The 13,592-nt window shown below is 53.8% G+C and overlaps 1 protein-coding gene across 2 annotated transcripts; it reads right to left on the bottom strand.

Moving 5' to 3' along the window:
• Window positions 1-313: 313 nt before the first annotated feature.
• Window positions 314-13,342, bottom strand: YTHDF1 (YTH N6-methyladenosine RNA binding protein F1). Of its 2 annotated transcripts, XM_070381428.1 has the most exons (5): window positions 13,007-13,342; window positions 12,747-12,771; window positions 11,658-11,737; window positions 4,603-6,123; window positions 314-1,591 (listed from the first exon to the last, which is right to left on the bottom strand). In XM_070381428.1, exons 1-5 carry the CDS (start codon window positions 13,031-13,033, stop codon window positions 1,565-1,567), a joined length of 1,680 nt encoding a protein of 559 aa, XP_070237529.1. In that variant the 5' UTR covers window positions 13,034-13,342; the 3' UTR covers window positions 314-1,564. The 2 variants fall into 2 exon arrangements, with proteins under 2 accessions (XP_070237529.1, XP_070237530.1); XM_070381429.1 differs by lacking the exon at window positions 12,747-12,771.
• Window positions 13,343-13,592: the final 250 nt, after the last annotated feature.

Below are 13,592 nucleotides of genomic sequence, written 5' to 3'. Positions count from 1 at the left end.
CCAAGTGTCCACAAAGCCAGCAGGGTGGGGGGGACACCCTCAGAGCCAGTCAGCAGCCGAGCCTGCCCTGGCCTCTGCCACTGAGTGCGGGAGCCGGTGGACACCCCAGCACAGTGCGGCCGTTGGCACATTGCTCACCGACCACGTGCTGAGCCAGGAACTGCATGCTTTCTGAGGCTGCCCGACGACTGAGCACACGTGAGACATGGCAGCAGATGCGGGGGACACACGGGCCTCTGGAGAGTTGAGTTAACCGGCTCTGCAGTTAAAACGTTAACTGGTAGAAGAGGGCGAAGAATGAAGTGACAGAAGACTTGCTAAATGGGTATTGTTTATTAAGGCTTGTATTCTTCTAGAGAAAGTTATCCGATGTCATCCGAGACTCCGCACAGGCGGTAACGATTCAAAGAAAGTGACACGTTCTAAATACAAGTCTAAATAAAACAGTTTGCACTGTGACTCGGAGGGCCTGTCGAGTACACAGTTTTCAGAAGCACCTGCATTCTGCATGGGAGGCCCTTTGCTCGAATCGTGTGCAGTGAGCGTGAAGGCAGGCATGCACGCCACGTTCATGCTCTTAACTCCCATGGCGAGTTCTTCAGTGGCCCCTCATTCCATAAAACATGACAGCAAATTAAGTTTCTGAAAGATTTGTTGTTTTACCCATTCAACAGGATAAAAGAACATATAGACCCCACAAACTGAACTTTACAACCGGCAGCATCATCCATCACACCCCTCTGGACTACCAGATCTCACATTTAAAGCTCAGTATGATCGGTATAAAAACGTGAAACAGCTCGAGGACTCTCCAGTGAAAAAAGGGGGAAGTCAAATGGTCTGCACACAGAAGGAACCCCTCCGCGCCCAGCCGTGGTCACCTCCAACCAGGAATACAGCAGACCCCAGGCACACACGGAGGCAGGAGGCAGGTGCTCCAAGGAGAGCAGGTTCACCAAACTTTTGAAAAACTGAAATTTATCCTTCTGCCTAGTAGATGTCAAATGCGCAGATGAGCATCTCAGACAGATAACAGAAGAAATGGCAAAGCAGCCGAACAAGTCGGTCATCAGCCTGTGGACTTCAGCATCTTGAAGGGAAGCAAATTTAAAACACAACACCAAAATGGCAGACAACTCATGGTGTCTTATGTTCAGTATTAAAGCAAAAGGGGTGAGAGACAAAAGGTCTCACATAAAGATGTTAAATGACTGTGAATATAAGAATAGGAACATAATGTTCCCCCCAAATAATAAATCTTTGGGATGAATTAAGTTTTTGTTTTTAAGAATACTTAACATTTCGCGTTAGGTCAGTGTGATTGATAAGCTGACAAAACATAGTCCTTTATTAGTGAGTTCTACAATACTATATGATACATAGAAAAAATACAAATGAATGCAGATTCATCTGGGCGAAAATAAACTACAAAGGACATAAAGATGTGAGCAGGCGAGCACTGCATGAAGCCAGCAGAGCCGCCGCCGGGAGACAGCACCAGGCACACGCCCTCCAGCCGCGCAGCCCCACGTCAGACCAGACGGCACGAGAGCCTGCTGAACCCTCACTGCTTGTTTCGACTCTGCCGTTCCTGTAAGGAAAGGGGAGAGTGTAACACACGGGCCTCCGCGCACACAGACAAGGTGCCTCCAGGTCCAGGTGCTGTGGCCAGATGTGGACCCTGCTCCCTGCTTGGCCACCACCCACGGCAGCTCGAAGCTTCGGCGTCCTGGCCACTTGGGCCAGGCACCTGACAACTGCCAACATGCGGTGACACCTGGGAACGGAAGGCTCCTCTGGCCAGTTTGCTTCCTACTGCCCACAGGACCACCTTTCCCAGGGCGGGCGTGTGAGTAGCCTGTGAACACAGTGCCAGCCCTCCACGTCCCCATGTCCGCCCGCCTGCTGAAAGCCATCTCAGCCTCTCCTTACGATATGCCACTTGACTCGACTGCAAATATGGCAACGTTTCCCGCCGCCCCCCCACCCACTGCCCCTCTCGATAGGATGAAGCTGGGAAAGGACCCTGCTGGCCAGAGGCTGGTCAATGACACAACACCCAAACAATCAAGAGTCACTACACACTACAGTATAATGCAGTAAAAATACTCTCTTTTTTAAAAAAAAAAAAAAACAACACTCTTTTGCTAAAACTGACCTCACGTACCTTCAGGTTAACAAGACCCCAATTCCCTGGTCCCGCATGTCCCCACCCAGGGCTGGTCAACAGCAGGAGCACCTGCCATACTTTTCATACTGTCCCCTTGTCCCGAAAAAGCCCCAAAGTATGTGGGTGAGCAGGCAGGCTAGTGGACAGCTACGACTCCAGGAATTAACTGTGCCTCCCCACCCTGAACTCTGACCTGCAAACGCTAGGAGTTGTGTGTCCTGCACCCTCCTAGAAAGAGCCCAGCTCCTGCCCCTCCTGGACAGCAAGGCCGGACTCTCTTCTGAGTTCAAAGTGGCTGCGGCTGACGTGATGCTGACAAGGGCGGGCTCCTCCCACAGCCCCGACTCCTCTAACCATGACAACGACCACCACCTTGAGACTGGAACAGCCTCTTCTCAGACCAAGCCCAACAGAGGCCAATCGCTGCCTCCTCAGCAGAGGCTCAATCCTGACCCTCCATCTCTGCCCAGTTTTCCATGGAATCGCTATGTCTGCAGAGCTGACCGCGGGCCGCAGCCAGTCTGGTCGTATGAGGAACTCTCCAGCTTGATTCTGTCACTTAAAACCTGCACTATTTTAAGCGCCCTAGGGAGTAGCCATCTCTAGATTTAAAGCCCAGAGGCTTGCACGCCTGGGTCTGATCCAGCTGCCACGAGACCAGGTGCTTCCCAACAAAGCCAGCCCGCTTTCAGATGGATAGCTGAGATGCAGGGCAGTGGCACGCCCGTCCAACGGCAAGTGCATCTTACCTTTCAACACAACACGTCTCTAAGCATCACAATCATTTCAAACACCAGCTGATAAACAAAAAGACTACCTGAGAATCTCCAGGGTGGGCTTCCTGGTGGTGGTTGCCCTACCAGCAAGCTCAGAGGTTACGAGGAAGAGCTGCTTCCACCCACATCTTTTTTAAGGACACACCCAATTCTTGCCAGGAAATCAGCGCCAGCTGCCAACTCCAGAAGGAACCACAGGGACAAGTGTCCTGGTAGATGTTTGTGGGGCCGAGACAAGACCCACCCACACTCTTCCACAGCCCACCGAACCCAAGAGAGGCCTGACATCTCTCTAGGACAGCAACGGGTTGGGGTTCCAAGACGGGAATTAACCTAGCACTGACCCCTGTGAACAAAGGTGGCTGGCTCATGGTGCCTGCTTCTGCAGTACCCCTGCCCCAGGGGGAGGGACAGCCCAGGGAAGCCTCCCAGCAAAGCCAGAGGACAGCCCTGCTGAAGAGGCTCCCAGAGGAACAGCTGGAAGCCATGGGCCCCACGGGTCTGGGCTCGGGTGGCTCCTCCGTCTACCTGTTCCCGACATGCAAGCACATGACCACGAGGCAAGTTCCAGGACAGAGGTACCTCACACAGCCACCAGGGCAGGGCAGAAGTCTACCCCTCGGCTCACTACACCCATCAGAACCAAGGGCCACAGCGCGTGAGACACACGCAGAGCCAGCATCTGGTCACCAGGGGCCTCAAGTCTCGTGAGTAAGACCTACATCCTATCCAGGCAAATTCAGCATCTCTGCGTTTCATTTCATACCCGTTTCACACTAACTGAAAGGAAACAAGACATCTCTCTTCCGCCCCAAAGAGGCAGTGCGACCAACCTGTTTCCAAAGCTTTGTGGGTGGTCAGTCTGTGTAACTTCCAAACTGCTACCAGCACTGTGCTCTATGTCCTATTTACAAGCCTTTCTGTCAGAAAACTCTCAGGACACTGAATTCCCAGATGGGCAAAGCATCTTTTTTTAAAATAAAAAAAAAACACAGAAAACTATAAAGGATTGAAAATCTACCTATTATCAACTGATATTTCATGAAAGAAAAGACATTTTAATACCAAAGAAGCAGGAAGAATCTCAGGCTCAGCTCTTAACACAATGGCTCTACCAGGTGTGCCAGTGCCCTGTCCTCCCCATTTCTGGGCCGGTCTCCCACCAAGCAGACTCAGCCCATGCGCTGGCACAGGAGGTGGGGACCCACTCAGAGACCAGTTCAAGGGTCTTCTGTTGTGCTTCCAGACACACACACTCCAGTTATGAACTGTGTGCATCCCAATCTCCCCTGCCCACTGCTTATTAGATGGAGCAGATTCATGTTTCCAGGAACTGCAGCATACTGGGTTTTTAAGACAGAATAAAGCAGCAGCCACTTCTAGACTGGAGAGTCCCCACTGCTGAAGGCCACGCCCAGTTGGGCCTTAGTGGGAGCATCTGGCCCAGCAGCCTCGCCTGTCCACCCTGGGGCCACAGAACTCTAAGTGTTCCAGGCTGGACAGAGACTGGGAAGCCCTGTTCTAACGAGTCACCCAAGTCCTCTACAACAGAGGCTGCAACCCATTGTTTCTGAACAATTGGCAAGGACCCAGGTGCTGTGTCAACAGCTGTTCAACGTCCGTGTTGGGCCAGGGACCCCGCCCGGCCAGGCTCACCTTACGCACCACCTCCTCCTCCTCCTGGCGCCTCTCATAGTGTGAGAAGTCGTCAAAGATGGAGGTGCTGTGCCTGTAGGAGGCGATGATCCGCAGCACCTGCCGGGCCTTCTCCAGGGGTACCTCCTGGGTGTCGCGCGAGTTGGTGACCGGCTTGTTGTCATTGTTTTCCAGCCGGATGTGCCGCAGCTGGCTGTTGGGCACGTCCTTCACAAAGATCCACTTCACGTCAAACTTGCCCTTCCACTTGTCCTGGGACCAGACCCCAGCGCTGGTGCCGTAGTCCACAGGCGACTTCATCTCGGCCACCCCGCAGAAATGGCCGCTGCCGTTGACGCTGAAGAGCAGGTAGACCGGCCCCTTGCTGCCCAGGGCGCGGAAGGCACTGTCCAGGCGCCGGTTTCCATGCTCTGTGCTACACCAGAGCGAGTACTTGATAGAACGGTGCACATCATCCTCAGAGTAGCTCTTGATGATGAACACACGCCCGCTCTTCAGGTTCCAGTCAAACTCCTTGGGGTTGTAGCTGTGGGCGGCTTTCAGTTTTTCTAGGACGGGGTGGGACTCTGCGCTCGGGGTCGTGCTGGGCTGGGCGCCCCCGGAGGAGTTACTGTCGCTGCCGGGGCCCCCGGTCTGCCCAAACGCCGCATTTCTGCTACGAGGGGCAACCCAGCGGGTCTGGGGCAGCTGCTGGGGGCCCGTGTGCTGTGGTGGGGCCGGAAGGGGAGGTTGGGCGGGAAGAGGCTGCATGGCTGGCTGGGGCTGGGGGGCCGCCGAGGAGGCTGGAACCTGCTGGGGGGCCGGGGCTTTGGGCACAGGTCCCTTGTTGTCCCAAGTACCAATGTCCATGTTATGTTTAATAGGTGGCGGGGGCAGCACCCCCCCGATGGCAGGCCCGCTCTTGGCCTTCATTTTCGGCTGTGGTTTAGCAGGTTTGCTGGCAATGGCAGCCCATGAGGTCGGCTTCGACACTGGCAGGGGCACATTTGTCCCACCGTTGCCAGAAAGGATGCCTGTCATGGCCACACTGCTGACGACCGACCCTACCGTCTTGACTGCAGAGGTGGTGACGTCCCCAATCTTCAGGCCCACCATGCCCTGCTCCAGGCTGTTCATTCCTGGTGCCTTGTTGAGGGTATCACCATGAAAGCCTGTCTGTCCGTCCACAATCGTGCCACCCAAGGAGCTTGGCGGGTAGGTGTAGCTGTTCCCGTAGGCTGAACTCTGAGCCTGCTGACCCTGAGACCCACTCGTCCCCCAGGCCGAGAAGGCAGGGTTTTCAGGGAAGAAATTAAACCTGTGCTGGTAGATGTTGCTGCCCAATCCCCCAGGCTGCCCAAAAACGGCATCGTGCACGAAGTGGTGGTCTCCGTTACTGAGCTGTCCGTAGGTGGTGAGGTAGGGGATTGGAGGGTCCCCTCCAGTAGACCACGGTGCCTCGTTGAGGGAATAGGGGAATCCGATGGATGGCGGGTAATAGCTGGACAGGTAGGGGTCGGCCATGGAGGGGTAACTGTTACTCTGTGAAAACAAGCACGGGAAGAGTTAGGCCGTGACATGGCAGAGACACTGCCACACCGAGCACGTCCGCTTCAGCGCAGGTGTGAGCAGCACACAACGGGAGCCCGGGCAGGACACAGAGGGCAAACACCCAGACGACCCACGTGGCCACCCAAACACTCAGGACCACTTGTCATGATCATGACTCGAGTCAGGAGACCCGCCCCGCCACTCTACTTTTAAGAGTGACCACTCACAGGAAGCAGCCTGAGGAGCAGGTCTCTGTCCTACAGCAGTAACACTCGAGCAGGACACAGGCAGCACAGGCAGAGTGACGAAGTGCTCGAGAGGCAGCAGGCGCTTCTAACAGCAGCCAGGACGCTCGCTAATGACGCGCCTGGATGGATACCTTTCCCACTCTCAACCCTCAGGACTCCTGCCCCTGTCAAGGGCCACCCCAGAGACCCCTCCACAGGCTTTTCTGGACATCTGCCTGGACCTCCAACCCTGAGCCCAAAGAGGTCTGGCCCCCTCAGTCTCCACTGTTTCCTGGGCAGGCTCTCAGAGGAGACCCAGCTATGGGGGATGGGCAAGTCTCCCTAGCGTCTCCACATGCCAGGGTCCCCTTTACTGGGAGAGCTGGGCTCTGAACCAGCCCTGCCCGACCCCTCCTGGCACTATGTCCCCACAGGACCACGGGGCACAAGCAGGCTGTGTGCAGTGATCTACAGCACTGGGAATCACATATATATTTTCATTCCCATCTTACTGGCAGCCCAGTCCCACATCAGCCAGATCTCCCTCCAAACTCTGAGAGCAAAGCAGCAGAGTAACAGGTGAGGCTGCTGGGATCAGCAGGGAACCTGCGGCGCCCTCCTCGCTGTGGTCTGCATCCCCTCCCCACAAAGATGGTGCTTCCGTACATGGTGCTTAGGCCAACTGTCCAGGCTCCAGGTCACAGGGCAACTGAGCTGTGCTCACTCCGGGAGCCGGGCTGTGGGGCCGACCAGGGTTCAGGCTGCTCGTGATCACCCCAGCCCCTCGGAAGCCCGCCTGACCGCGGCCTAGGGCTCTACAGACACGCTCCCCAGCTGGGCTCCTGAGACAGCAAACACGCTGTCTGCTTAGTCAGCCATGCAACCCAGGTCAGGAGGCTCAAGCTTACCCGCCAGGGACGTGGGTGCAGAGACCAAAGGGATAAAACAAACTGCCCACTTCCTCCGAGCACACTAACACCTCTGTACAGCTGTATCACTGGTCTAGTCAAAGGAGCAGTACAGAACAAACTCTTAAGGAGGACTCAGGTAAAACCACCCTGACGACTGCTTTCACACATGAGACATCTAATTATAGCCTCTGTATAATTCAGGGCCTCAAAAAAGGAAGGCTGACAGGTCTTCAAGGCAGAATTAGTCCAGTAATGGGAGAAAAAACACCCCCATGTGTTGGACTCTTAGGACACCTCCTCGTGACCAAATCTAAAGTGATAAACAAAATGGACACTCCAAACAGTATAAACTCAGAGTCGTTGACAGTCAGCCCCAGGCAACCGTTTTTCAAAACCCGAACAGTAAAACACAATAAACCCATAAATTAATTCTATAATTAAGAGTTATTTTATACTTAAAACTTAACCACGTTAGGAAAAAGTCTCTCATTCTCAATGACCAGAATCACCTTTTTAAAAGTTGAAATGCCTGACCCCTATATCCATTTTGTTGAGAAGAAAGAAATTCTGAAATTACTCAAATGCTTTAAGTTTCACAAACGATACAGGGACTCAACCATTACAGTGACCAAAAGACGGGACTGGAGGGGAAACAGAAGGGGAAACAGAAAGGAGCCTCCAGAAGCCCAAGACACACACACCACCTGCGGAGCATGCTGAGGAGCATTCACACAGGGACAAGCCAGCTCGACCTCGCAGGATGGCGTGTGAGAAACAGCGACATGAGGTCTCGAGGTGATGCCATGCTGATCCCACAGTGGAGGAACACCCCCAGCACTTGAGGGGCTCTGCCCACATCTCATCAGAGGACACGACCAACGGCAAAGCTTTCGAAAAGGTTCCCAAATGGGTCTACACTGACTCCCAGTGAATCGGCACTAGCACTCGGAACGAGTGAATTCACACAACATTCTTTTCTTAGGAGGCGAATGTTTCTCATTACACCCAGAACAACTGAATTATTCAAGAGGAAAAGTGAAAAAGGTGACTTTCCCCCTTTCTGTCACCGTCAACACGAGCGGGGATGCTGCTGAGTCTGCCAACAACCAGATGCTCGAGTGAAGACACTGAGCCCCGGGGGCCCCTCTGTCCACACACTCAGCCCTCTGTCAGCCGGTAGCACTCACACCAAACTCAGAGGCACTGTCTCCAAAACTCTGAGCAGGAATTTTCTGGGTCCTTTCAGTCTTTCCTTACCTTTCAGAGGTAAAAACAGAGAACCGGAAAGCAGGAAGGCCCTGAGAAGGGCAAAGTCAGGATGATCTGGTAGCCCCAGAAAGTGAAAGTCGCTCAGTGTGTCCAACTCTTTGTGACCCCATGGACAATACAGTCCACGGCCTTCTCCAGGACAGAATACTGGAGTGGGTAGCTGTTCCCTTCTCCAGGGGATCTGCCTAACCCAGGGATTGAACCCGGGTCTCCCACATTGCAGGCAGATTCTTTACCAGCTTAGCCACCAGGGAAGCCCAAGTATGCTGGAGTGGATAGCCCATGCCTTCTCCAGGGAATCTTACTGACCCAGGAACTGAACCAGGGTCTCCTGCCTTACAGGCAGACTCTTTACCAGCTGAGCTACCAGGGAATCCCCAGGGCCCCACCCAACGCCTCTCACCCTTGCCCCTGGGCCCCCTACCCCAGCCCTGCTGTCCTTCCCTGTGCTTTCTCTACCCTCATCATTTCCAAAATACTGACTGATGAGTATTTCAAGTTACAGAAGCAGATCCAGAGCTGCTACATAAGGATGCTCCTTGAGGCCACTAGGAAGAAAAACACACCAGAAGCAGGGACCCCGGGCCTTTCTGAGGAAGGCAGACCTACCAAAGCGTGGGTACAAGTCACCTAACTCAACTGACAGGTGTGCTTGTAAATGTTTTCCAAATCATTTGAAGCCTTAAGGCTTCACAAACCAGAAAAACAGTGTCTCCAACTGGCTACCACACACCACGTCTGGGTTAAAAAAAGGTAAGAAAGCATCACAAGGCTGATGGATATGCCCACAACCTCGCCTTAGCAACAGCTCCACAGGTGCACATGCGTACCAGAGAAAGGTCACATAGAAAACCGCTTTCTTTAAACACATACAGCTCATCTCATGTCAACACCACCTCAGTAAAGACTGAGCGCACAGACGGGAAGTGGGCACTCACTGCTCCTGGCCACAGCGATCGCCACTCAGGCCTCCTCATTAGCAGCCTGGAAGGATATAGCAGCAGAGCCCACATCTAGAGGAGGGATTCTTGATGGCATCACAGCCCTGGTGAAGAAAGGAGTGGCACACACAGGACCCATGGACCCTGCTGCATGCTGTGAGAGGTCCTGCTGCTCAGTCCACAGCCTGGCTCTGCCACGGGGCACAGCAGAACCTCACTGGCCCTCACGGTCTGTGTCCCTAATATGAAAAGGCCAGGAAAACTTAGGATCTAAGAGCCCTCCTGAGTGGCATGCTTCCTACACAATTGGGCATTTCTGGACAGTCTACTTTCTATCAAGAGTTTTCTTAACAGAGTCCCTCTTAAGTGATGTGCTGTCTAGTCATCTTGCTGAGAACAGCACATCTTAACATGCAGAATGAAGGGGCTATTTTTTAAGTGTCCACTGACAGCACCAACCTACCCCAGTCTTTCCAATGGCCTCCCCAGAGTAAGACAGCTGGGAGTACTCCACTGACATTGGAAAGTCACCTACTCAAACATCCCTGGTGGTCCAGTGATTAAGAATCCGCCTGCCAATGCAGGGAACATAGGTTCAATCCCTGCTCTGGGAAGATCCCACATGCCACAGAGCAACAAAGCCCGTGCACCACAACTATTGAGCCTGTGCTCTAGAGCCCGTGAGGCACAACTACTGACACCATGTGCAACAACTACTGAAGTCCACACGCCCCAGAGCCCGTGCCCCATAATAAGAGAAACCACTGCAATGAGAAGCCCACACACCGCAACAAAGAGTAGCCCCCGCTTGCTGCAACTAGAGAAGAGCCCACAGGCAGCAATGAAGATGACCCAGAGCAGTCAAAAATAAACTTAAAAAAAAAAAGGAAGCCATCTACTCCTTTTTAAAACATCCTACCTTATGAAATTTTGTTTTAAATGAAGCAACCTCCTCTCCTGATATTTTTGGTTAAAATTTAATACATAACGCTGCTGGAGCAAATCATGCAAGAGAAATAAGTTTAAGTCCGCTCAACTTCCTGCCACGCCTCTGGCTGAAAGGCCATCACAGAGCAGTCCCTTGTCCTGCCGAGAGGAGGGGTGGGTTCTTCAGGATGGGATGGGGTGGGGTGGGGTCGGGTGGGGAGTGTGTGGCCCTCAGCCTCTGTCCTGCCAAGTGGAGCAGGAAAGAGAATGGAGAAAAGCCCTAAGACACTCCAGAGAAGAGCAGACAAGCAAGGAAACAGGCAGCCTAGCTTCATTCCACAGGAAAGAGGCAGAGCCTCATTTTATTTTAAAGCAAACATATACCATGTACTTTAAAAGTGACAGATGTTTTGTTAAACTTGAACTCAAACTGACCTAGTGGTTTTAGACAGGACAACACAGCCCCCAGAAGACACCTGTGACATTTCTGATTGTCACACGAGATAGCATGCAGATACTAATGACATTTCATGGATGCAGGCCCAGGAGGCTCCTAAACATCCTACAGTGTGCAAGACGGCCGCCCAAACAGAGCACTTCAATCCACAATCCCCTTACCGCCAAGGCTAAGAAAACACCTAAGAGAACGGATGGCTACAACCCATTAGGTACTGCCTTGAGCTCTAGGGGCACCCTGTAGTCCACCCTGCCCACAACTCTGTCAGGAGTCACCTCTTCAACTGTCTAGAGAAAAGTAAGTGAGCAGAGAGGGCAAGCCATCAAGAAAGTGTCCCAGTCAGCAGCGGCGTGAAGAACTCAAAGATGGAGCCTCACTTCAGAGTCCTGCTCTAGCTGCTCCTAGACCAAAATTCCAATCGCTCAGAGCTAAAAAAAAAGTCACTGGAAAGCTTCAGAGAACTAAGTGACACTCCACTTTGTCAAACGCAATGCCATCATTGACCCAGCAATGCTGAGACCGCCCAACTAGAATGCCACATGCCTGCCAGCCACGGTGGGATGTCATCTCCTCCAGAGAGAAGACCAGCTTCACTGCGCTCATGCCCCACCTTCCATGTGATGCTGCTCTTCAAAACAAGCCTTTGTCAGTGTCTTACTTTACCTTTAGTATTTTATAGTCTGCATCTCTGTTGTTCAGGATGATAACATCAGAAATAAGTAGTAAAGGTGTATTTACTTTTTCAAAACTCAGGTGAAATAAATGCAAACATGTTATAAAAAGATAAACTCACCTGGTTTGACTGTCCAGAAAGGTAGGGCTCAAAGTCATTGTCATGAACGGTATCCTTCTGATGCAAAGAACCATTTTGTACTGCAAGAAAATTTGGAACATATTACCTTTGAATTCTTAAAATGTTGCTTTTAATCATGGAAATTGGAAAAAGTCAAGTTTATGTCCATCAACTTCTAGAAATTGCTTTTACTTTAAAAATGGACGCAGACATTCAGAATTGACACGCAGCTAATTAGAAAAGTGATACAAAACTTTCAATAACTTAGGTTACGATTTTTATGAAAATTAATTGGAATTTGGTAGACACTAACAAAAGGGAGGTACAGATGAGATAATGCCAAGAACTTACAACCCGGTTTTGGTAAAGGTGATGCATTCAAAGGTCTTTATATGCCCCGCGAGGAGTGGGAGTGAGGCTGGGAAGCTGTAACTGGACGTCTCTGAACTATTATCTGGCTGCACTCTTACTTTCCACTGTCACCACACTCAGCCAGGAAAAGGAGGGGAAGGTAAAGAAGTGCTGGGCCTTCTCCAATCTCCAAACGTGATAACCCTATTTGGTTACACCCGAGGCACACACATCCCGGTTCAAAATAGTCTATGGAGTAAACATGAAGCGTCACCAGTTTTCCCAGGAGTGAGTTTTAGGGGTGGACCCCAAGCCAGACTATCCCGAGATTACAAGACACTCAAAAGACAGAGGCTTGAACTACTGGAGTAAGGAGCCAGAGTACAGGGCCAAGGGCCAGCCCCACGCCTGGGGTCACAGACAGAAGGGTCTCTCAGCTCCTGGCCTCCTTCCCTTCCCCCCGCCACTACCCTGAGGAAAGAGGGAACTACGAAATTACTCTCCCCGTCGATTTACTTCTTGAAAACTCCCTGTTTTTAACCTGTTTCGTCTCCCCCAATATCAAAATCCGAAGTTTTCTCTCCCTAAAGCTGAAAAAGGAAAACTCCGCGGTCCTGGCCGCCGCTTCAGAGACCTCTCTCTCTCCCATACACGTGCACCGGGTCTCGGCGAGCGCCGCCCCCTCCGCTCCCGAGCCCCTCCGCCCCGGTCCCTGGCTGCCGTCCCGACTTCGCTCACCTTTATTATCTTGTCCTTTTGTTCTCTGATTCGCCGCAGGCCGGACATGCGAACGGACAGCACCCGGGGAGAAGAAACACAACTTATCCACGAGAACCCCTCCCGGCGGGCGACGAGCTCCGGCCCGAACCGGTCCGTGGCCCCAGACGACGGCGCTCCGGTCCCATGACCCCAGCCCAACCCCGCGACCCAGACCCCGGCTCCGTAAGCGGCCCCCGCGACCCCGCCGCCCGGCCCCGCGACCCCGGTCCCGCTACTACCTGGGGGTCCACGCTGGTGGCCGACATGCTTCATGAACAGCCGGCGCGGCGCGGGGCCAGGGCGCCCGCCGGCTCGGGCCTCCCCGCGAGGCCGGGCCTGTCACCCGAGCTCTCGCGGCCCCGGGCCCGCCGCCTCCTCCCCGGGCACCGGCCGGCCGGCGGCGGCGGCGCGGCGGCTGCCGGGCGCGCGAGCCGCTCGTGGGCAGGCGCGAGGCGGCTAGCGGGACGGGACGCACTGACTAGGCGCCGACTCCAATGGCGGCGGCGGCAGAGGCAGCGGCGGCGACGGCAGCGGCAGCGGCAGCGGCGGGGACCAGGCGGCGCGACGTCAGCTAGCGCGGGGCAGGCCGGGAGGTCGACGGGCAGCCACGCGCCGCGCCTGCGCGCTGCCCCCCGGCGGGACGGATCTCGCGCCCTGGTCCCAGTCTTGGGAGGCGGGATGGGGCAAGCCCAGTCAGTAACATGGGCATGTCCTGGAGCGCTGCGGGCCCAGCCCCGCAGGTGTGCACCTGTCTGGCCTCGCTACCGCAGCCACAGAGGTGGCAATGATGCGGCTGCACGGCGCGTGCCGGCACAGGTTGGCGCG

The sequence above is a fragment of the Bos mutus genome, chromosome 13 (assembly GCF_027580195.1).
Source record: "Bos mutus isolate GX-2022 chromosome 13, NWIPB_WYAK_1.1, whole genome shotgun sequence".
Classification (NCBI taxonomy): domain Eukaryota; kingdom Metazoa; phylum Chordata; class Mammalia; order Artiodactyla; family Bovidae; genus Bos; species Bos mutus.
Note: the sequence above shows the minus strand (reverse complement) of the source record. Positions and strands in the feature narration are given on the sequence as shown.

Coding starts and splice junctions, on each gene's coding strand:
- YTHDF1 (XM_070381428.1), bottom strand. CDS start 13,033: ATGTCGGCCACCAGCGTGGACCCCCAG. Junction 11,738..12,746: donor AAAAGGACAAGATAATAAAG/GTGAGCGAAGTC, acceptor ATTTTCTTGCAG/TACAAAATGGTTCTTTGCAT. Junction 1,592..4,602: donor AGGAGGAGGTGGTGCGTAAG/GTGAGCCTGGCC, acceptor CTTTCCTTACAG/GAACGGCAGAGTCGAAACAA.